This window comes from Aedes albopictus, chromosome 3 (assembly GCF_035046485.1).
Source record: "Aedes albopictus strain Foshan chromosome 3, AalbF5, whole genome shotgun sequence".
Classification (NCBI taxonomy): domain Eukaryota; kingdom Metazoa; phylum Arthropoda; class Insecta; order Diptera; family Culicidae; genus Aedes; species Aedes albopictus.
Genome location: NC_085138.1, coordinates 217,451,808 through 217,477,747, shown reverse-complemented (window position 1 = coordinate 217,477,747; position 25,940 = coordinate 217,451,808). Strand labels below are relative to the sequence as shown.

Genomic DNA, 25,940 nt, shown 5'->3' with positions numbered 1-25,940 from the left:
TCAAGCTAAGAGGGCGCTCAAAGTTTGTATGGGTAAACTTGGCCAAATGTATACTGGAATCTTAAGTTTTCGATTGTTGCCGCTAGGTGGTGCTGTAAGCGATTGATCGATAAACTCTGTGTTATTCTTGTAGATTATGCCAAACAACTTTGTCGAAGACTACAAAGTGATCCGACGCCGGTTAAAAAAGTTGTACCCTAGGTAAAGTGAGGCAAACATTATTGTTGTATTTCCAGAACATATAAAGGTATAATATCAATAATAAAGTCCTACTGCTTCGCCTAACTTTTCTTTTTTTTTTGCTTTTCTATACCTCCTTTACAAAATCCAGGATCGATCGAGAGTCAAATCCAGATACCGTCAGCATGAATTTATTGAAGACCCGCGCGTTTATCGCTTCTGGTCTTTTTTTTTTCTTTCCGGCGTTACGTTTCAATTCGGATAGAACCTGCTTCTCAGCTGTATGAGAACTTTCAAAGCTATTAGCTGAGAGATTTCTCTGCTAAATAAGGCATTCGTAAATCGTGTGGCCACTAACACAGGTACGATTATGCACTATGTCCAAGAAAGTTAAGAATGTTTCCATAACGATAAGATCCTCGATCGGGAATCAAATCCGCCACCTTCATCATCATTTAGCAAAACATCGCTTCGGCTATATGTGCCCTCGTTTATCACTTTGGCTATTTGAGCACAACTGTTTTTCCCGATCATAATAGGTATTTTCTCCTTATTGACTCAAATTCAAGTTATAATTTAACACAATGAAATTAGAATTCACATGTAGTTTCTGCAGCTATCAGCTATATTTGGGAATGGTTTAAACCAGAAATCTGTGTGGTTGACCTTCCGCGAGCCGTTGTATCAGCAGAAACGAGATAGCTTTTCGGCTTAAGTTCGTGCGCAACATGAAGGAGTTAAATTTGTAGATTAGATGCAAAACATGAGTTTTGAAGTTGCGTAACGTCGTGCATTAGTGTGCTATATTGCGCATCAAGTGAGCTACGCAGCGCACTATGTGCGACGTTAGGCCCGATGCATGGTTTTAGGAGCCCCGCACTTTTTACACTTTTCATGGTTTTTCAACTTTATGGCATTATAACCACAGTGAACAGACATTAAAGCTCGTACAAAAATACGTCGAAATCGTGTGTAAAGGATTTAAGTGTACCCCAACGCCACCAACGGAGACTGCCCACTTATAAACTCGATTTGACCACACGATGGCAGTGTTCATCGTTAAAATACACTATCCCACAAAGCGGCACGAGCGCCAAACGGCCAAAAACGGCGAGTACTGGAAATAAAAATGACAACACAACAATGTAAGTGATGGGACGCTAGCGCCGCGCAACGGGAGCATAACCACATACTCTGATATGACCGTTACAAAGTTTTACACAAGGTAGAAAGCGAAGATAGACGTCTGTTCTCTGTGCTCATGGTGTGTTTGGAAGTAGGTAATCTTTCTTTTTCCATTCCGGCCAATGCACCTGCATATGCCCTCATGAAGACTGGACGGATTTGGCCATTGAACCAAAAGTGTGTTGTCCTTTTTGAGTTGTAACGATAAGATTCTCTTTAAATCATCCCTCGAATCAGAAGGTAAATGCTGGACCTGAAGAGACGTCGTAATGTTGGCAAAAAGATTTACAGGATATTTTCGCCGTTACTACCCAGGTAACCACTAAGCATTTGAATAAGCCTTACAGCAGCCCGCATTAAGCATTTGAACTGCTTGCTGCCCTACATGAGCAGTTCGAATGCATGGCTGCCTTGAATTAGCATAAGCTGTGCTGCTCAAAAGCTTTTGGCTGTTAGTTAGCATTTCAACTGCTTGAGGTGTTTTCGCTTGGGAGCATTCTGAATGCTTTTTAACTGCTCTTCAAATGCTAAGAGCAAAGAGTATGGGAGACATGTTATGTGTTTGACGGCGCATACTGTCTCTCTCTTGCTGGGTTTTTGTCTCTGTCGTCAAATTTATACATCTTAATTGCTTCTTCGTTTTTCCCTCACTCATCCAAAAGTGCAGCACCAAACATTGCGGCAGCTGGTTTGGATTGGGAAATTTGAACATGGTCATCGTAAAACTACCATTTCTCATTTCGTTGGAAAATATTTGCAGAACCAATGGATGCTTTGGCGGATTATAAATTTATTCGGAAGAGGGAAACATATATGCTGCAGATCGAAGTGGGAACGAAAATGCTTTACACACTATGGAATATCTCTTTGAAAACAAGTTTCAAGTGTTGGAACTAAAGCTGGCTTCCAACCATTCTTTAAATTGGAAATAAAATCAACGCACGCCATCGGAGCAGCTGTAGTACATCCTGGAGCGTGCAGCAGAACTTGAGCAGCAAACATGATTCAGTAGTCTTCGGATCGTAAGTTCAAACCCCAAAAAGTACTAAAACTTGCAAAAAATACCGCCTTACATCAGCTGGTATGTGTAAAGACGAGGAAGTGGGAATGTTGAGAGAGCGAGAAGCAGACGCAAAACTATTTTTGTTTTGTTTTGCTCGACGAGGCGTTACGCTTCTTTGACATTTTGGTACGACGTTCCTGAAGGTGCAGCACTGGGACAGCCCGTTATTTTGCCAAAACCTGCTGTTGGGTAGCACTATAGGTGCATATACGATCAATAAGCATTAAACGCCTTGTCGTAAGGACTGCTATAATGCTGAATAGATGCTATTTCAAATGCTTACTGGCTACTTGGGTACTTATTCTGGAGAAAGACTGTTATGAGTTTCGGTTACTCGGACATCTTGGTTGCATAATAGCAAATTAGCGAATCAAGCGGTCGGGGTCCCACGCAATATGGCTGTTGTTGAAAAAGTTATACCCCACAAAATTCCCTTCAGTTTTGATAGGGATCGATGGAAATAAAGTTAGGTTTGAGATGCCTGTGCTGTTGAGATGATGTCCACACCGGAACCGCATCATGGCATGCAGGCCTGGATTAACGATTGTGGTGGCCCGGGGTCGGAGCGGAAGTGGAGGCCCCTTGGAGCTACAAAAACGATGTACAAAAAACTTTTTCGGTGTTTTCGAACAGTATTCCAGATGTAAAGCAACCAAAAAGATTTTTGTGAGACCCCTAAAATGTCAGGCCCGGGGCCCCCCGTACATCCGGCCCTGATGACATGAATCGCATGAATCATACTCGAGCTTGAAGAGCGCATTGTTGCAGTACCTACCGTGTTTCTGACTCCCATATTCAATTGCATTACAAGATCCCACAACTTTAGACTGAAAAATGACGTCTGGAGTTTGTCCAAAATTATCATTGTTTATCTTCTTTTTTTTTTCAATCAAAGCCACCTGCGGCTTTGCGGCAGTAAATTAGTTCGACCGCGAGTCAACCGTGTCGCTGCTGTCGGTAAAATGCGTTCGCCAGTTTAGCGCTAGAGTGAGTCATATTCTTAATATATTATACTTAAAAAATTTTGGTGCTACCTTTGGTATTATGAGCAGCGTGATATTGCTATATAGATAGCCTGAAAAAAGGGACCAGCAATCCTTTATGTAGGTGAAACGGTCATTTATAATGTATAACGATACAAATATTCGATTGTATATGCTACGTTGATACATTTTGAATGAATTGATCAACCCTTGGAAATTTATGAACTGTAGAAACATTGCTTACAGGCCAAATGTTCTGATACGTTATTTATATTTTATTGGTTTATTCGATGTTTTTTAGCGTCCTGACAAGCAATAAACGGTCTGTTTGAAAATTTTTTTTAACCATATGAAGGGAAAACTATTGCTTCATAATAGTCCCAAAGACACCAAACAGATTTGAACCATATTTTGAATTCAAAAAATCTATATTCAAAAGTGTCCAAAGTAGCCCCGCATTTCAAAAGTAGCCCCGCACGACGATACATCGATTTTTGCGACCTAAAAAGTCCGGTTTTCAACCGAAAAGACAATGATAATTGTCAAATTTCGCTTGAAAAAAAAAATCGCTATTGATAGCGGGTACCCGGATGAAGATTCAGGCGGTCAATGATTATTGATGCAAATGAAGTAATGATTATTGAGTACCGTATATACGCACCAACCTTTGCGCAGTGTTCATGCCAGTACTACTTTCGATGTTTTTTAAATATTGTGTTTCTACTTCGAAGATGAATTCCAAGGGAATTTGCTTGAGCTGGTTGGGAATCGCCGTTAAATTTCAAGGGGCGTTTCAATGCGTTCTTGTGAAATTATAGACTTTTAAGTTAATGCTCTTATTACGTTAAACGACCTCTAGACTGATTCTCTGTAAAATAATATATGAAACACGCATTGGAAAGTTTAATGTTGAACTTTTAACAAGAACAAGAATTTTCCATAATTTTTATAACGAAAACTTTTTATCTCGACAAACTCTTCCGAAAACGCATTGGAGCACCCCTCCGACTATGCTCCTCCATCCTTGTCACCATCAGCTGGCAGCTTCGGCAGCATGAGCAGCACAAAAGAAATGTCAGATTGGATCAAAACAAACCACACCAACCGAGAGAGAGAATCTCACGCACGTGTTGCTCCTATACGTTAGGCACCCTACACACTACTCAAACCGTTTGACCAACATTGCCACCGCCCCCAGGTTGGTCGAACCAGCGAATGTTTCTGCAACCGTATGACGAACTGCCAAATCGTGTTGCACCAACATGTCACTTTGGTTGCTCCAACATACTTCCCCATATGAAATCGCACTATGTTTGTGCAACAACACTACACACGTTACGATCGGTTCGTCAAACATTGGCTCCGCCCACCGTTAGTTTGAGTAAAATCAAACTGGTTTGATTTTTGCCGACCAAACCATCAACCGTCAAATCGGTTCGACGAACTGCCAAATCGGTTCGTTAAACAGCACACACGGTCAAACTTAGCACCAACTTCAACACTAACCTGGGGGCGGAGTCAATGTTGGTCAAACCGTTTGAGTAGTGTGTAGGGTGCCTTAAATATGTCAAAGCGATGCGTCAGTTTGGTTGCTGTTTCGCTCTGCAATCGAACGACGATTCCAACGGCGATTCGAACGGCGATTCCAAAAACGACGGTTCTGATTCGGCGTGTTCAGTTAGCAAATCCATGTACAATAGGCCTTTTCAGTTGACAGGTTCGCGTATGCCACTGTGCCACAACTGCCGAACAAAGGCGCAAACGCTGAACTGTCATTTTCATAGGAGAACTGTCAAAAGCCCCCAAAATCAGCTGATTTTAAACGTCTTCTGATTAGGCCTATAATGCTTTAGTGTAACAGCGCCAAGAAATTCGACACTACAAGATATTTTTACTTTATTAATAAATATGATATGATAAATGTTGTTGATTCACTAAATTATCATAATCTTTGATTATTTAAAGATCAATCATCAACAATCCGTTACTGAGTAGTAAGTTGTTTACATTTAAATACTTTTGGTAGAATGGATTGAAATAAAAAATAAAAATTGTATACCGAAATCTAGCTGTGCTGTCGTACCACTGAATTCCTCCATACAATCTAACGATGCTATTGGCGCTCGACACCTGAAAGAAAAGTAGATGAAATGTAATCCATTAATAAGACCAATAATATGACCAAGTGTCCAAGATTAAGACACTGTTTATTACTATGAATACTTTATAGAGATGGAGTTAAACCAGCCGCAGGCTGAAAATCTCCCTATATAAGCTAAAAGTAATAAAAGCTTTATAAAGATCACAACTATAACACAAAAATGTGAAAGCGTTACAATATTTAGGCTGGGTTTGCAAAGCAAAGAAAGTAAAGCTATTTTTATCGTTGATCTTCGTATGTCAGCAGTTGTATCATTCTGATATTATTTGGCACTAACAATTGTATTAGTAACAAAGCATATTTATAGAGATGAAATAATCTTCTTCTTAAATTCAATCCTAGACATTTGTTTAAGCACATCCCTTATTATCTATTCAAAATATTAATTTTTTATTTTAAATTTGTTTATCTTTGATCTCTGTAAATTTTAAAATTCAATTTTACATTACTCGTCATTTCATTATTATAATGGCTTACTTTTAAGCACTGTTTTACAATATGAATGTAGTTAGTAGCATAATAAAAAGTAGCATTATGACAGGGGGAGCGACACTTGTTTTGCCAAGCCAAAAAAAAAACTCAAAAAAGCCGAAAAAAGACCAAAAAAGGCGCCAAAACCCGCAAAAGTTTTTTTTCGTCTTCTTTTTACTTTTTTGGGGTTTTTCGGCTTGGCGAAACTAGTGTCGCTCCCCCTGCATTATGAACTCATTTGAGATGCAAAATTGATATTTTGCAACGGCATTACCGCTCATGAATGAGTGGATTCGTCTGATTCCAAAACATCGATTTAGCGGGCATTATGGAACCAAAAAAAAAGGAAACGTTGCACGATAGATGTTGTTTTGATAAAAAAAAAACAAAAGCTTTGTGGATCTAGACTGCGGGCTGGCAACATTTGGCTTTTATTTTATTCCTCATTGGGTATCTAAGTCACTGCGACCAGTTGTTAGATCTATTGTGACATATGCCCCAGTTATATTTAGCTATATCAAGTTGACGTATTACTATTGGTGTTAGCAATAATCAAGCCTTGACTGTAAGCCTGATCCCAACTTGGTTAGACAGTTCGGATGAACTGTACGGCCGCATTGGGGTTTGCTCCCCATACATCAAGGGGTTGTATTGGCCCCTTGTCGAAGAACTTAATTCTTTTAGCAGAAATTGCCGGACAACGGCACAACAAATGTTGCGAGTCTTCTTTATCTATGTCGCAAAAGCGACATACATCATCCTAAAGTTTTCCAATTAGCTTCAGATGATAACGGCTCAGAAAAGGCCTGTTAGAAGGCCTGTAAAGGTACTTAGATCTCTTTTTGACAGCTCTAACATTCTACGAGTATTTGCAAACTTAAGTTCCAGTATAAAATGTCAGCCAACACAATTACTAGAGCCAACACTGTAAGAGATCTCGGTGTGTTACTTGACCACAAGCTCAATTTTGCTGAACAGGTAGCTTCAACAACCGCAAAGGCATACGCTATGCTCGGATTCATCAAACGAAATGCTAAACAGTTTGAAGATGTATATTGCCTGAAAACACTGAATTGCGCGCTGGTGCGCAGTATACTGAAATATGGTGTGCTGGTGTGGGCGCCTTATCATGCTGTACAGTGCAATGAATTAACTACATCGGCTGTTTTCCTACTCTCCGCATCGACCAATGTGGCGCTAGCTTCTATGCGCGAAAAATCGCTAAAAGTAAATCGCAAAAATATTGTATGGCGAATAGCATCTAAAGGCAAATTTATCGAAGTGGAATACATTATTCGAAAAAATATTTGGTAGTGGTTGTGCACAATGGTGACTACTATTAAGCCTACCAAATATTTTTTCAGTAAAAGCTTTCTATTTCAAGTAATTCAAGTTTAGACAGAATAATCCCTGTGATGTTTGTTGTCGTCGTTTCAACGAAGTGTTTGTCTATTTTGATTTTGATATGTCGAGGAATTTGTTTAGAAATAAGTCTAGCTAGTAAGTTTTAATCTGTCTGTACGATAAAATCGAAGACGAGTATAAATGAATAAATTTGGTTTTATAACCGTTTGAACTGTCTCGCAAAAGTGGCGTTTTCTCAGTTGGATATTATTTTCTCATGTTCCCATGTTTCAAACTCCAGCTCCGTTTGACATCAAAATGGTCTTAAATCGGCTGACTACGTGACGAATCCCTCGCCTATCCTAGTACGAAACCGGAAACAAATCTAAAACAGTCATTTTGATTCCTCAAAACTGCAATGCCTATCGGCATATTTACATATCGAGCGCCCATGCCGCTTAAAAGATCGTAGTGTGCCGCGACGGAAGACGGACGCAAAGTTTTCACGTGTTGTGTTTTTAGCTTGCTCCCTGTCAGCGTTTTCAATCAATTCGGCTGATAGAACTCTAACTCTGTTTAAAAAAATTGTGAGTTTTTCACGTGGTTTTTCATATGAAATGACATTATAGAAAGTTAAGTGTATGCTGAATAGGATAAATACTAGTGGATGGTGGACACTGTAAAAGCGGACACTGCCTTCAAAACGGATGTTTTCCAGCTGTTGCAGCTTCCACAAAACCCCATCCGACTTCCAACTCCAGATATCTATGAAAGGGCCAAACTCTTGGACATATTCTGAGTAGATATCTAATCAATTTTTCTTCCCCATCCCTGGTGACCGTAAGGACCTGGCCAGGTGTCGAACAAAGAGGTCGTTAAATGAAAGGTTTGTCAAGTCCCAGGTAACATTTCTGGCACATTTAACGTCTCTATCGACAGCCATCCCAGGATGTGTACGGTCGGCTATGCTATGATATGCTATGATATGCTATGATATGATCCCATGTTTCAAACTCCATTCTGAGAAAACAACCAGATACAGCAAAAAACGGTTCTTGTCCTTTGAATCGGTGAGACGAACCAAGTCTTGCTAGCATATTGGCTTGTTCGCTTCCATCAATTCCACAGTGCCCTGAAACCCAAAACAGCTTCACCTGATCACGGCGAGCTAATTGTTGTAGTAAGTGTTGTTGCTAATTGTTGAAGTAAGTATTAATTATTAATACATTCCCAAACATGTTTAGAGGTGCATTGAAATATTTGAATATCTGTAATTTCTGCGTAAGCAAATACTACTACATTCTAAAATTGCCTGAATTTCAGCTTGAAAAACAGTTGGCCATTTGCCCATATGAATTGATTAAGTAATCCCGGGGCCAGTCACATCTGCACCAAATTGGTCGTTCAGTTTCGAATCGTCAGTGTAAAACACGATCGATCCTGCGTGTAGTTCTGGGCCCCCATTTGTCCACAGATTAATCTTCTATATATATATAAATGAGTTTGATGTTCCTTTGAGGCAACAAAACTCAAGAACCGATGGACCGATCAGCATGACCCTTGAACGGATCGGTTCGCATTCGTGGTGGCTGTGTTTATATGTACAAAAAGTTTCGAAAATCAGCTAGAAACATAAAAAATAATAAGGGAAGATTCAAAAATTACGTCCATCGTTTTTCGGGATTTGTAGACCCCCCTCCCCTCTCTGTCACGCAATTTCCCTATAGGGCACTGCATGAAATTCTCCCCTACTCTTTCACTCTTACAGAAAATTTGTAAACAACAAGGCCAAGAAACGTCAAAATCCCATACAAAATCAAAACAGTGCAGTGCCCTATACCCAATACACGTACCAACAATCAATACGAAGCTGGCGAATTTGTTGTGACGCCAGTCTTTCCCTATAGACACTATAGATTCCATAGACTCGCGGAGACATGGTTGAGCAATCCACTTATCCGCGAGCGGTAATGGCGGCGGCGGGCATGTTCAACCGGTTCGGATTTTGACGTTTCTTGGGGGAAAATCAAAACAGTTTCATTCTCCTCCACACTCCTTCACCCACCGTTTGATGGCGCCAACCGATTGCGATCCCCACGAAACGTCAAAATTCGAATCGGTTATTTGTGCCCGCCGCCGCCATTACCGCTCGTGGATAAGTGGATACGATTTTAGTGTGTTTTCCGTGAATTTAGAGAGTACCGAGCGAATATGACGTCACGCAATCCATTGTCGCTATTGAAATCGTGACGTCATGCTCGTTTGGCTACACGAACTGACAGTTCGTTTGGCTACAGTTGTCTTCACCTTCGCGAGTCTATGGAATCTATAGTGTCTATAGTCTTTCCCCCAGTAAGTTCGCCCAATGCTGGTGTTTGGAACGCCACGCTTTTAATGTCAGTTTGCTTCTCCCATTTTCATCGAAGCAAGACTCAGTCCAACAATTTTGTGACCATGACAACGAGAGAAAAAATCGTTGTTTATTTACATATTATGTTGGAAGAAAAAATCCATCGTTTTTAATCTTTTTTTTTTACGAATGTTGCTGTCGCAGAAATTTGTTTAGGGGGCATAACCGGCATAACATCTAAGGGATTGATTCGTTTGACCCGGGGGTACTCGCTCGGTTCCAGATGGGGACTGGCCTAAGCGGCTAGTTATAATCAATGTCCGCTTCCGGGGTGGGCACTCAAGGTCGACTTCTACCCCCAAGGTGTTATAGTAGGGGGTAGCTTCGGATGTGGGAGTCCTAAAAAATGATTATAACTTACAAGGAGGAAGGCGTGGTGGCGAGGCGGCGAGGTGCAATTGCCGACAGAAAGCAATCGTGTAGGATCACCGAAGGGCTTGGCTGATGTGAAATTGCCAATGCCACACGTCTGGGCAGTGGAAATCTATACATGTATACATGTCCCGAGCTAGTTTATCGTATGGGTTCCACAGAGCTGGCTGCTACCTGCTCAAGAAACCCCCGAAGGATAACATAATCTTGAACATAATCAATGTGGACAAAATAGAAAGAGAACCTTGCCAACAATAGTTCAAGATTAAAAGGAGTACACTTTACTAGTTTTTTTTTTAATTCGTTGTTAAAAATGTTAGTTTACATATTGCGGACATCTGAAGGAAGAGCTGAAGTTCAGTAAGACATATCTTGCCGCTAGAGTAAAGACTTCAGATTGCAGCTGGTGTCCAATTTATAGCTTGGAATGGGGTCGCGGTCGGTTCCGGTCGCAGATGAGTGGCCCAACGCTACGCCTCCATTCCAGATCACTGAGCGGATAGCGGAACGATTCACACGCGGGCTTGGATGGATGGCTTGTAATGGTCCTGGATGGCAATTCTGGTCGGAAGGATATACCTCGTCGCTCCGGGTCTCGACGAGGTCTCCATTCGAGGTCAAGAGTGCACGAATATAAGCCCTACGTGGTTTATTCCTTCCTGCAGTCCGGTGGAGTAGTTCCCGAAAGGAAGACATTCTGCCACGGTGCCTGGGTCGGGGATCCGACCTTGGGGTATTTTTTTACATTTTTCAAATTTCTGTAGCTTTAGGACGAGGAGATCAAAAATATTCTATAAATTGAATAATTTTTCTTGGAAATGAACGTAATTAAATAAATACATATTCCAAGGTAGACAAGGTGGTACATTTTTTCACTAAATTGGCGGACTCAGTTTGCTTTGATGAAGATGGGTGGAGCAAACTGACATTAGAAGCGTCGCGTTAAGAAAACCAGTATTGGGCGATTTTCCTGGGGGAAACATGGGGGAAAATCTGGCGTCACAAATCGAATTGAATTTGTTCCTGACATTTAATCTTAGTATTAAATCTATGCACGTACTGTCACACTTTTCTAGACCCCCCCCCCAACCACAAATGTTGGACGTAATTTTTGAACGTTCCCTAATAAAGTACTGATTTTTTTATGAGCTGGGAAGGATATCAATAGGATCGAAATTAAACCAATCTAGAGTGCCGTGCTACAATGCACCCAACAGTTGTCAAACCACCACAACCACAAATGGCAATACAAAGTTTGCCGGTACAGCTAGTCACTTATAAAATAGTGTTTAAAATTGTACTTTCTGCTCATCCAATCACAATTGGGTTTTTAAATTAAGAAAAAATCAATGATTTTTTATTTTTAAACGAAAAAGCACCTTTTTCTGAGCCGCTATGATTTTTTTTTCAGATTTTTAGAACTTTATTTTGGTATCTAAAATTAATTTCAAAGAGATTTTTTTAAATCACCTTTTGACAGCTGGGCAACTGCTTGACAGCTCCGCTCAGTACAAAATGCGACGAGGGGTGATTCGACAAATCGCTGCCATACAAATTTCAAATTGATTTTTGAATAGGTTCCCGGGCTCCAAAATTGATGAAAATTTGGATTTCGGTTCAGTTTGGCATGCAGATTCAGAATATGGAATTATCTCAACACCACTAAAGAAGCCAATTGTCTGTGATGAAAGAGTCGATACTTATTGTTTTTAGAATACTTAGATCCCCTTTCAGGTCACCTTCAAAGAGGTTTGTAGTTCTTTTGACCTTCGAAGCACCCTTTGCAGCTTCTAATGGACTACCCGCTTGGCGCACACCCACAGTTGATCAGCAGGAGTAAATCCATTTTATTTTGTATGGTGAAAAGCATCTAAACTTGAATTACTTGAAATAGAAAGCTTTTACTAAAAAAATATTTGGTAGGCTTAATAGTAGTCACAATTGTGCACAACCACTACCAAATATTTTTTCGAATAATGTATTCCACTTCGATAAATTTGCCTTTAGATGCTATTCGCCATACAATATTTTTGCGATTTACTTTTAGCGATTTTTCGCGCATAGAAGCTAGCGCCACATTGGTCGATGCGGAGAGTAGGAAAACAGCCGATGTAGTTAATTCATTAAAAGAGTAGCTAATCTTTGAAGTTTTTCCAGCTTCTTTTGAGCTAGCCTTTCATTAGTTTTTGGCCACCAGACTAGCGGCACATAGGTATCTCTGGGTCTCACAACTGCAGAATAAATCCAGAAGATCATTTTCGGCTTCAATTCCCATTTCTTACCAAACATTTTTCTGCTAATCCATAGAGCATTTGTAGTTTTGGCAACCAATTTTGGATATTCAGCATTTTTACCAGCATTTGGATATCTATCTATCTATATAAATAAGAATGGAATGGTGTTTATATGTCACGAATAGGCTCGGGAACGGGCCAACGGATCTACGCCATTCTTTCAGTGATCATTCGTGCAGGGCTCCGACGTTTTCGTACGAAAAAATGATTGTGAAAATCGACCGGGAACGCATCGAAAACGAGAAAGTTTGAAATTCCATTTTCCGGAGCATTTTTCTGCAGAGCTGCATGTCAAAAAACACAGTACACGGAACTACAAATCAACCCAAATTTATAGTTTACTAGCTGTCCCGGCAAACTTTGTCTTGCCGTCTTGTGGAGGTTTGACAACAGTTGAGAAAAATAGCACCGCACTCTAGATTGGTTTCATTTCGAGCGTGTTGATTTCCTTCCCAGCTCATGAAAAAAATAGTACTTTATCAATTTTCTTACTTTCTTGGTTGATTTTCGTAACTTTTTCTACATATAAACACAGCCAACAGAAATACGAACCAAAGCGTGCAAGAGTGATGTTGATCGGTTCACCCGTTCCTGAGTTTTGTTGCCTCAAAGACAATTCAAACTCATTTATATATATATAGATTGCATTGCTAACTGGACTGCGACAGAGTGCGGAATCTAAAATAAAAGTGCGATATTGCATCAAATCGTTCCGGTGTCTTCACCGCACTTATTCATCATGAGCTAATGGATAAGTGCGGTGAAGACACCAAAACGATTTGACACCAAATCGCACTTTTATTTGAGATTCCGCACTTCCTTGTCGCACTTTTAACTGCGCAATGCGCAATAAGTTCTTTTTACGCAATCCCGCACCTCCGTGGAATTATTCAAATTTGCGTCAAACAGCGATAGTGGTCACTAGGTAAATCTCATTTGATCGCTGCAAAAATTTTCACCCAGTGGTAAGTTATTTTCACCCAGCGGAGGCCTTATTTGACGCAAATTTGGGTTTAGTCAAGATAACCCAAATTTGGCTTCTTCCACGGAGCCGCACGGATGTGTCGGTGCTTCTCTCTTCGTTTTTGACAACATTGGTGTGGGGTGAGGGAGAAAACAACCCAATGCTGAGTAAAAACTATAAGCTGTTTAGCCAAATTTGAGTTTTTAGAACTTATTCTTTGGGTTTAAATATTTTTCAGTGTAGGCAGTCAGAACGACGTTTGCCGGGACAGCTAGTTCAACATAAAAAAAATCTAATGAAACGCTGTTAACTTCACTCTGGAGAGTGCCTTATCAACTTCTATAGGGCACTGCACTGTTTTGATTTTGTATGGGGTTTTGACGTTTCTTGGCCTTGTTGTTTTCAAAATTTATTTAAGAGTGAAAGAGAATGAGAGAACTTCATGCAGTGACCTATAGTGGTTTCTGCTTTTAGTAGTGTTGCGTGTACGTACACGCTGCATTACACGAACACCACTTGAGTTACTGGTTGAAAATAGTAAACAAAGATCAGCTGTTCCCAGCAAAATCAATGGAAATATTTTCAATCAGTAGATTTGCATTAGTGTTCATGACACCGCACTGTGAAACCACTATTATGAGCCTCTGTACGAATTTGCCTTGTCCTGCTCACTCCCACAGAAAACTTGAAAACACCGCGCACAGTAAAAGTCACTGGACCCCCTTCGCAGTTATTATAAGTGTGGGATTGTGAATAAAACTGCGATTTTGCATCGAATCGTGTCGGTGTCTTCTGCGCACTTATTATGATTTCGGTTGGAAACCAAAAAACTTATTTTAAGAAAATTGTTTTTGCTACTTTCGGATTGTTTACAACATACGTCGGAAGTGACGTATATGATAGTGTATCATTCAACGCACACAGCGCACTATACCCGGTACTGAAAAAAAGTGTCGCTAGTCGAAAAGTGTCGCTAGTCAAAACGTCGCTATTCGGTTTGGTGCTGGCGCCATAATATGCATTACAAGGTGTTGAATAAGTGCGCAGAAGACACCGAAACGATTCGATGCTAAATCGCAGTTTTATTCACGATCCCGCACTTATACTAACTGCGAAAGGGGTCCAGTGGGGTGGAAAATGCACAATACTATGTATCCTGATTGAACGTCGCGATCGCCAAGGCAAACTTTGATTATTTCATTCGCAATTTCAACATGACTCAACACAACTAAGCAGTTTTTTGCTTGGATATGAACCACAAATTTTCTGAGTTTTTCTGGGCTGCAGAATTCACTAACCAGGAGGTATTCTCAGAGGAATAAAAATATTCATTACAAAAGGATTATCAACCGGATCGGGAATCAAACCGGTAATGCTCTTACCAAGCCATTTACACATATGACCTGAGAGAATCTTCTAATACAGCCTTCCTTGAAATGGGGGATCTTTGATCACGGCCTTCACCATATAGTTTACCAACTTTGGTTAAGCTAGCGGTGCCAATTAGCATTCGAAAGCTGCTAGTGTGTCTATGATAAAAGCAAAGGGGATATACTCGATGGCAAACAGTAAACATCAAGTCAAAAGTTACAGATGTTTCACTCAAAGTATTCTAGTTGGCGGACATGCTGCGTAGGGAAATTATATTTGCATTGCGTAAGACGTATTCAAACAATTGCTGAAATATCTAATCATGAAATGAATGCAATATAAGTGCAATTGGAAACGTGGTGTTGAAAGCTATCAATGTGTAATATTTTGATTTTAAATAATGAATCGTCGTATTCAACTGAAAGCTTAAATAGAAATGGCGAATGGAACTTTTGAGCATATTTATTAACATAAGTACCTGTATATGGTAACCGGATTGGATTCCTCACTAATATTGTCGTTATTATTATTATTGTCATTTCCAGTTGCAGAAGCAACATTACATAATACAACCGACATTTTTTAGGATAAATCTGAAACTCCCAACGATAAAACTGATGTTTCGCCTGCTTCAATTTCTCCTCGAGCGTTCTTGAAGATTTGGTTCATTTGGTTTTCTAAAGTCTGATGTCAACAGAAATGTATCCACATTGAATCGGTTTCAGTTCCAACAAATAAACTTTGTTCACATTGTGAAGCGTTTTAAAAGCTATCTCACATTGATTAAAAATACATCGCATTTAGATATCAAACATTTTCTACAAGACTTCGAAGTATTACTGCACAACAATGTCGTATCATGACGCTTCACTATTTTGTTCTTACCGCAGCTCAGGTTTTTTGTTTGACATAATGTATACACTATGCGGTGCACGGTGAGAAGAAACACCAGGATGATTTCGATTCAAAAGAGAAAACATCATATATACACATGTTCCATTTGCTCTGTTCGACAGTATCTACACAAAGGAACATGCGCTCCTTTATTTCAATCATTTTCCATGAATTTGGTTCGATATATTCTTTCGTTGAAGTAGTTATGACGTTAAACTTATTCATGTATGATTTTGTTTGCGTAATGTGTAAAAATTATTATAGTTCTGTTAATAAAACGTTGAATCGATATGCTAGAAAAGTTCTGCTCTATATATCACGAATTAAAAAAAAAACATCAAGAACAGAAATGTGGGTATACTAATCTATGTTCAGAGGAGATAGGATAGTTGAACCAGTAAATTAGTTTCAATGATATCTGTCTTCTATTTTGTAAGATCGGAAAGGTTATAAAATAGATAAGAGCAAAAGAATGGAAGGCTATGTGGGAAAATTTTAAAAATGCAGTATTTCACATGCACAATGTATTTTTAATCACTAGTTGGTATTTCATGGTATTATGTTTGCTCTACAAGGGAAGACGAACGCACACATATGAGGTACATCAATTTTGTAATATAATAGAAGAGGACTTTTTGTTTTATACACAGATTGAAGATGAAATTACAACCATAAATCCGTGAATTGACACAAATTCATACACAAAACATGTTCTACCGATTAACATTAAAACATCGACACTGACTGACCCTGATGGGACCCCTTGCTATAAACTTGTCTTAAATAATTTTCATAATCCATCATTGCGTTCGAATAAAGCCTTAATTTTGAAGATTATTGCAGATAAACACTTCATAGAAAACTCGAAGGCTGATCACACAGTTACAGCACAATTTATTCTTAGCTTTTAACACCAAACCGAAATTTAAGGCAAAGAAATATTGACTAGGCTCAGTTTCCTTTTACATAACACTTTGTACCACGATTCAGCTGAAACTGCTGCGGTGCGGTACAATAAATAAAAATCTTTTTTCCAAGTTCTTCGTCTCCTATACAGAATCTCGGGAAAATGACTGCAATCTCTGAGCAACCTATAAAATTTCCATTCTCCCTTGAGCTCTTTTTCTCTCGTGTACGCTCTCAACTCGGAAGTAGAACACACGCCAAGAGCATAAACTTGTCAGGACTTTTTTCTCGCGATGGAAAATTCTCTCCCACACCTTACGTCATCATTCTATGCTGCCGTAGTATTGGATAAATTAGAAGGTTTTCTTGCATTTTGGTTATGTTTACTGTTCGCCGAAATCCATAACAACAGAGCATTGGCAGCGTTGGCAGCTGTTCAAAATTATTTGATGCATGTTTGGCCAATGATTTCTTTTTGCACAGTCGCGAGAATTATTTGTGCTGTAAATCAATCCTCGACATTTAAGCGCTATAAAGGCAGATGAAAATTAATATTATTGAAGTAATTCATGCATTTTCAAACATATTTTCAAACAGTGGAAAATCGGACACGCGGAAATAGATTTTCTAAACCGTGCGTCGGATGTAGGTACGTCAGGCATTGCACAGTGGGAAAAAATATGTATAAAACGCGAATAAATTCTATATCTCTGCTCGGAGTGGATGGATTCGAATGAACTTTTGACACGAACTGCCAAAATCTCTACAGTTTCAGATAAGCAGGGTGTCATTCGCCGCACGATGCTGGAAATCGGTGTATCAGGCCCGTTTTACCCCACTTTCTCTCTTTTTCACCTTTTTCGAAAAATCCTGGAGTGCAAATAAATTATTTATTTTTTTTCGTGTTTGTGTAAAAACTTCCGTAGTATTGAATAGAGCTGATTTGGCTCACCGCAAGGCCTTAAAAATTGAAATATCTTCAAATAACCCTGATATCCCCTATTTCTTTGAAATTTCACATTCATCTCCGCCCGGAGTAGAACACAATCCTCAAGAGCAGGACCAACCCTATGTCAAATTGCCTATACTATGAAAGTTATTACACAAATACGAGTTAAATAAGTAATTTATTTTGTAAGCCAGTCGGGAATAGATGAGGATGTTCTCAAAATGGTGTGTGTGAGAGAGAGAGTGGGGTAAAACGAGCTGAACACACTGATTTCCAGCATCGTGCGGCGAATGACACCCTCATTATCTGAAACTGTAGCGATTTTGGCAGTTCGTGTCAAAAATTCATTCGCATCCATCCACTCCGAGCAGAGATATAGAATTTATTCGCGTTTTATACATATTTTTTCCCACTGTGCATTGTGCGCTCCGCTGTCCAGCGCATTACGTCCGACTTAAAGTTTCACGTATGGATTTGGGAAAAAATCGGTTGTCGCGTGTGTTTTTCAACCGTTAAGACAATACTTTACTCAATACTGAAAATTACCTAATCACCTAATAGTCCCCATTTTGTCCCAAATCCCCTATAAAACTCATTTACAATTTTCTCTGGCTCTTCGAAAAAAAAACGGCAATATGCTTGCGCTGGTTATTTTGTAATATCCCTGAATACTTTTTATAAAGAACGGCAGATTTTCACGGGTAGAGGTGAATAACAAACCAACAATTAAAGAATAACATATTTTGTCATCATATCCAAATTTGCAATTTTTTTATGAATAACTCAAGATGACACATAAATAACAAAACATGCTATCATTGTAAAACTTGTAATTGGCGAGTAATTATTGAATATTTAGTATAATAACATAATGATAACATATATTACTATCATACTATCAGCCTTCACCCACCAATATTAATTTTTTTTTATTTTGATCTAAATATCATTTTTTGGCATCTAAAATCGATTTAAACATGTTTTGGAAGATGAATTCTGGAGCTCGATTTGAATAGGTCGTGTGTGCTTTCGTCGATTAAAAATTCGATCAGTTGGATTCGCTTATTATAGCGAAAACCGTTGAAATTGAGCAAAGTTTATACATACAGCAGAATCCTCACAAAACAGGCTTTCTGTTCCATCATTAAAAGTTTGCGAAATATCTGCCGTATTGACTACAATGACTAAAATAAACTGATCGAATTTTACATCGACAAAGGCACATACGACCTATTCAAATCGAGCTCCAGAATTATTAATTCTCGATTTTGTGACTTTTGGTTTATGATTTTTCTAATTTTTATTTTTGAGTATCCTTATACTATTATATTGTGGATTTAGCACCAAATTGGTGTCGGAAGTTACTTCATTGACTTCCACAGCCTTTCCTATGCATTAAACATAAAGTCGGAAGTAGTGCGCTGTACAGTAAATCTGATGATACAGCGCACTACTTACTTCCGACGTTATGTTTAACGCATAGGAAAGCCAGCGGAAATCAATGAAGTTACTTCCGACGCCAATTTAGTGCTAAATCCACAATATTTCTCCTGGAAGCCTATTTGACATACCGACTTTTTAAATCGAAAACATTTTGAGGTGTTATGATAAATGTAAAAATATGTTCACTTTTATTTTTTTTCGTGGAAAATTTTAGTATTCGTATAATTTTTAAGAAAAACATCGACATCGATGAGTCAAAGGCCGTTTTCGTTCGTCAGCTAGTGGGCGCTGAACTTTCCAGCTCTGGTAGATGATTATCATTACCATATAAGCTTTCCCAGCTAACACAAAGTCGTAAATAATGTTTAATAGGATGCTAATGTGGAGGCCATATGTGTACCTGCTTCCATTGACCCGCATGTAAAGTGTACGTATATCGCCTCCACTTTGGCATCCTATTCAATTCAACATCATATGTGATCGTGTGTGAACTGGGTTCGTACCATGGATCCGTTCCAACACTCCTTCAGCAGCGCTTCGAGGCCTTGAGATACGAATATCAAATTTTTACACGATTTTTTTTTTAGCTAAAACCGATCATTTTTCGAAGTAGAACTTTTAACATTTCAAACTTTTGGCAAAATAAGGTACGTTATACTCGAGATTTCATATACGAACAATCAAATAAAATAAATTATATAAAAAAAATCAAATAAAAAAGTCCTAAATCGTGCAGCGGACCTGGTGTGATGGTTAGAACACGTGATTTTCACTCCGAGGATCTGGGGTTTGATAACACTACCGACAAACTCACAAAACGTGAGTTTCTCCTTCGGAAGGGAAGTAAAGCGTGGGTCCCGAGATGAACTAGCCTACGGCTAAAAATCTCGTCGATACAGATAAAAAAAAAAGTTTTCGAATCGGTCAACTAATTTTTAAAATATTGTGATCACCGTAACGGCACTTATTTAAAAACACGATTGAAAAAAAATTGTCGAAGGTCGCAAAGTGTTTCGACCCTTGATGAAAAAGTTATACCCTGCTCATTCTGGGCAGAAATAAATAACAGAAAATCAATATTTTTGTTTTAAATTATTTAGGGAAAAATAAAGAAATGATGAATAATTTATCAACAATAGTAGTTATTTATGCAACGAGGTTTGCGAAGAATGCTGAAAAAACCGAGTTTTGCAAGAGTTGAAAACATATGTTTAAACATTTTTTTTTATTATTATACAACTGGAGTTGCATAATGTTCTTAACGTGTTTATTTAGTGTTATTCATAAATAACATAAGAATGTTAAAGTGAGATGATGGTAAAATTTGTAATTTTTTGCCCTAGATCTGTTTTCTGCCTCTACTCGGGTTGTGTGCCCATACAGGGAGATTTTGTTGCTATTATTATTCCTCGACATGTTAAACTTCAATAGACGATCAGTATGATATAACAGGGTTCGTTATTATCGAATCACTTTGCGGGTTTCGAAATTATGGTTCATAATGCAACTCATTTCGGTTGCATTATGAATCATAATGCAATTGTTTTATTGAGAACCTTAATCTGATCTCAGTTTCCACGGATAGAGCTTGAAAAACTGCACGGCTTGTTTGATCCACATTTTGTGTCTAGCACGATGGAGCACGTGGCCGTTCCCATTCAACCAACCACGAAGCACGATGATATTGATGGAAACAATCATATTTTAGTGAACTTTTTTTTAATGTTGTGTGCAACTCGTTGCAAAACTCGATTTTTCACAGCATTCGTCGTATTCGTGCTGTAAAAATAATCATTTTGCAACTCGTTACATAAATAACTAGGTTTATCCTGCATTTCTTAATTGTGTTATGCTTTTACTACAAAGTGGTGGATGAACGATTCATATTAACAAAACACTTTTATTCGAGATGAAATTTTAATGTTTTTCGATAAAATGTAGGGTGTGGCGCACTCTGTTTTATGAGTCCTTTTTTTGTCCTATATCTCAATACAAAAAATCCTGCAATCATTTTTTTAGAGACAAGCGCTATGCGGCATTCGTCTCCATTTTATTACATTTTCATTACCGCCAGTCGGGGTGACATTGGGCCTGGGGGGAAACTTTGGGCCAAAAATCAAGAAACATGTTTCGCTCAAAATACTGACATTTATTAAAGTGATTATCAAAAAGTGGATGGTCTATGGTAAATATAACTTACGTTGACCATCAGGCACAGAGAACAGACGTCTATCTTTACTTTCTGCCTTGTGTAAAACTTTGTAACGGTCATTTTAAAGTATGAGGTTATGCTCCCGTTGCGTGGCGCTAGCATCCCATCACTTTCATTGTCGTGTTGTCAGTTTTGTTTCCAGTGCTCGCCGTTTTTTGCTGTTTGGCGCTCGTATCGCTTTGTGGGCTAGTGTGTTTTAACGATGAACACTGCCATCGTGTGGTCAAATCGACTTTATATGTGGGGCAGTCTCCGTTGGTAGCGTTGAGGTACATTTAAATCCTTTACACACGATTTCGACGTATTTTTCTTCGAGCTTAAACGTCTGTTCTCTGTGCATCAGGTGTAGAAAAAAGTCACATTTAGTTAATTTTCCATTAAGAAAACTTGGTATGAATTTTATAGTTAATAAGAGCTGAGACGAGACTCGCGAAGAGGAAAAAAAGCAACGTCAAGTGCAGCCCAACTGAGCTGTCAGTTGTAGCCCGTTTGATTACGTTACCTAAAACGAGGAAAGTATTGCTATCCGAGATAAATTTTGAAGCCAAAATTCACTTCGAGCAGCATTTTCTTCTCCTGTACTGTCGAAAATAAATTGAAAACAAAATATTCCAATGATTACTTTGCTTGGCGATTGTTGGCGATGCAAAATTTCACCTCAACATGGTTTTGTGCGTGAATGGGATTCAGTCACACTGCATGTGAGCTGATGCGGTCACGTACGTGTTTGAACTACCAGCCCAAAACATAATGTCAACACAGATAGGAAGAAGAAAAAAATAACAAAGTGGAGAAAAAGAAGACCGTCTTCGCGAGTCTCGTCTCAGGTTAAGAGTACTGTACAATGTCGTTGTTTCAAAATGGAGCATTGATCGTTTACAACAAATTTGATCAAACTTTCCCGTTTGTTTGTCTATGATGTTATTTTTAAGTAACTAGAAACTGATAGGTTGTGCGCAAGTATCTATACATTCAATAGTTTTGATTTGCAAGCGATACTTTTTCACATTGATCTGTTTTGTTCGAATTTTATGTCACCCCCTAGAAGGGGTTGAATTAGGCCAATTTCAATTAAGCTATATCTCTGTCAAAATTAAAGGTGAAGCATTTATACTTCAAACAATCCTGAATAGTATAAAAATGAACGTGTCTACAGAATTCAACATTTATATAGAGCTAAACTATTGTTGTAACGACCTACAAGGGATGGATTATGCAGATTTGGCCCAATGACACCCCCTCTGACGGTACATTATTTGAAAATAACTACTAAAATATTGTTCATGATACAAAGTAAATTGATTTTGATTACAGGAATGTCGGTTTTGGAGGCGTAGGACTACAGTAGAATCCATAGAATGAAGGAACTCGGTACGCTTCATGATTTTACGGATCTATATACATATAAAATTCGTTAAAAGTAAATTCAATCACTGAAATGTCAGAAGGAAGCATTTATTTTTTCTTCTGAGAATGTTATGAGTACAAACTTTTAATTAAAGTATGATAGGAGCAGGGCCGGATCTAAGAGGGGGGGGGGGTGCCCGGGCCCCGGGCCCCCACATTTTAGGGGCCCCCACAAAAGCCTTTTTTGGTTGCTAACACTAGCTTTATTTTTCATATTACTCAAGTACTGTACTGAAAATAAGGAAAAACATTTTTGGTCATCTCTCCGAGGGGCCTCCATATCCTCTCGGGCCCCGGGCCCCCACAATCCTTAATCCGGGCCTGGATAGGAGTATGTAGCAATAAATGCGTTGAACTCACAGATTTTGGCATAGGTACACAATGGTTCACGCTCGTTTGGCATTTAATGACTTGACGATTCCTACTATGAATGTCAGATTATTTTTCGCAGTTATCAGTTTTATGAACGTCTCAGAAGATGTTTTTAATTCTTTCTTAAAATAACTTTTCGATAATGATGAAATTCAACGAATATAAAATTTAAGAAAACATAATCATAACCGCTTTGAAAACATGACACTGATTAACATGCAAAAAATAATAAAAAAAATAGATCGAAAACCACATAAAATTTTTAGGAGATATTAAACATATTAATACAAACAACAAAACAACACGGTGTAATTTTTACTCAGTAAGAATCAATTCACTTCAAAGCGTCAAAATATGGTCCAGCAATGTGTTCACATCTATATAGACTCGACCCTTCACACTATAACTTATTCATGGCACATTCTTCATTCTATCATAAAATAAACTGTATGAGTATTTCACTGAATCCGGTTTTTCATACCATTCCAATTTAGAAAAAAATATAAAACTCGATAGATGATTTTTTTTTACAGACATGTGTGAATTTGTTCTCTATATTTTGATCACTGATTGTGTCTATGAATGTCATAAAATTATCCCCAATAGTCCTTCTGATCGAATCAAAATTTTCGAATAAACTGCATTGCGCCTTTCATCCTTGTGCTCAAGGCACGAATAGTCGACAAGTGTTTATGTATTAATTGAGAGAATTTAGGATTCTCAGAGTGTGAGCATTGCTTCTCTCTACTCTCCGAAATCCTTTGTGTGTTTCAGCTCAAGAATCAGTTTTTATTTCATAGGGTTTCCAAACCGCTTTCTACAGTGCTGCCAGTATTCTTATATTGATGTGATATGATCCCTGATTACGAGAACGTTTGAATCATTGATACAGGACAGAGCGAAACTTTGATGGTGTCACACCATTCGAACAGGCCTGTTCTATGCCAAAAAATATTACTCAGCTTACCTGTTAAAAAAAAAGCTGTAAACAACTATTACTGTAAAAAACGTAATTTCCAGGATTCTGAAGATGTGCAAGATCCCACTACACTAAATCCTTTTTTTACACGACTTTTTTTTACGCGATTTTATTTTGCACGATTTTTTTACGCGATTTTCTCTAAGTTACGCGACTTTTTTTACGCGATTTTGGTAATTTGCGGTGGGCATATCGCGTAAAAAAAGATTTCCCTTTGATTTTTTTTTTCTTACCCCCACACCAAAAAGCTCGGTTGAGCCCCCTGGTAATGGTCGCATCTAGTATTTTTACAATGAAAAACAAAAATAAAACAAAGACAAAAATAAAACAAAGACAAATGGCAACAAGAGTAATTTAACAATTTGCGTGGTGTGGTGGAAATATCTGAATTCAGTGGAAATAAACTTTCCTTTTAAGGATTCATTAATACAGGTAAATTAAGACAAAGAAAAAACAAATGGTATGCTAAACTAAATACATCTAATTTGAGTGATTGAAAAAAATAAAATATGTGAGAGAAGACAGTTTATTATGTGCTATAGCAAAAATTCACTTATTCTGTCTTTGTAGTATTGCTTTAAATTGGTTTTGAATGTCGTACGATTTCTAACTTGTTTTAACTGTTCCGGAAGTCTGTTATACTTGAGAGGACCAAAATAAGACAGTTTTGTTTGCCCAAAACTTGTTGAAGCTCGGGATTGCATTAAGTTATTAGCTTGTCTTGTATTATGACCATGATTTACCGTAGGTAATACCAAATTGTAATGACGGTCTTGATTGTTTAACATGTCATACACGAATAGTGTTGATTGCATTTCACAGAGGCACCGAATAGGTAAAACGCTATGCATGGAGTCTGAATAGAGATGAAGCGTTGGAAATAATGGAGGAAGCTTAAATATAATTTTAAGACATCGATTCTGTAGAACCTGAAGTTTATTCAACTTTGACCGGCAAGCATGACCCCAAGCAATGAATTACCTGCATCGGCTGTTTTCCTACTCTCCACATCAACCAATGTGGCGCTAGCTTCTATGCGCGAAAAATCGCTAAAAGTAAATCGCAAAAATATTGTATGGCGAATAGCATCTAATGGCGTATTTCTCGAAGTGGAACACATTATTCGAAAAAATATTTGGTAGCGGTTGTGCGCAATGATGACCGGTTTGGTGCCTACCAAATATTTTTTCGGCAAAAGCTTTCCATTTCGAGAAATTCGAGTTTAGATGCTTTTCGCCATACAAAATAAAATGAATTTACTCCTGCTGATCAACTCTGGGCGCGCGCCAAGCTGGTAGTCCATTACCAAGTATTTTAGAAGAGAATGTATACAGGCGTAGTAGAACTTTAAAAGAGCTTGACGCGGCACAAACGAACGAACTCGGTATACCATGCCACACTTTTTTTTCTAAGCTTTTAATATGATTCTCCCAAGATAGTGTTGAGTCCAAAAGTAAACCTAAATATTTCATCGAAGATACCTTTTCAATTGTATTTGAACCAACATTTGGGTTAATATGGTTGCCAAATTTTTTTCTAGGACTGTGGAATAACATATATTTAGTTTTGGAAAGATTTATTGAAAGTAAATTGTCGTTGCAAAACTTTATCAAGATATGCAAGTCTTGTTCTAAATCACGAATTATGGAATTTACATCAATGTGCGGATAAAAAATTGCGGTATCGTCGGCAAACAATCTCGGAATGCCAATAAGTGGTAGGTTTCCAATATCATTAATATATGTTAAAAATAACAAGGGCCCTATGTTACTTCCCTGTGGGACACCGACGTTAATCATTTGTGGTGAGCTCTTTTCGCCATCAATAACTACATATTGTTGCCGATAAATCAGATAACTCCTAATAATATCATTTGCTACACCTCTTATACCATAATATTCTAACTTCTTTAACAGGATATTATGGTCCAACGTATCGAATGCCTTCTTCAAATCAATGAAAAGTCCTCCCACAATACAT

At 38.3% G+C, this 25,940-nt stretch overlaps 1 protein-coding gene across 4 annotated transcripts in view; it reads right to left on the bottom strand.

Moving 5' to 3' along the window:
- Window positions 1-25,940, bottom strand: part of LOC109411905 (voltage-gated potassium channel subunit beta-2) — a 167,785-nt gene that overhangs the window by 25,347 nt on the left and 116,498 nt on the right. Inside the window, exons 1-2 of one of the 4 annotated variants that reach the window (XM_029877221.2) lie at window positions 15,277-15,908; window positions 5,495-5,541 (exon numbers count right to left, since the gene is read on the bottom strand). In XM_029877221.2, the coding sequence (XP_029733081.2) occupies window positions 5,495-5,541; window positions 15,277-15,377 (148 nt within the window). In that variant the 5' untranslated portion in view covers window positions 15,378-15,908. Of the gene's footprint in view, window positions 1-5,470; window positions 5,542-15,276; window positions 15,909-25,940 lie in introns of those variants that run through there. The other 3 variants (XM_029877220.2, XM_062858905.1, XM_062858904.1) reach the window with 3 other exon arrangements.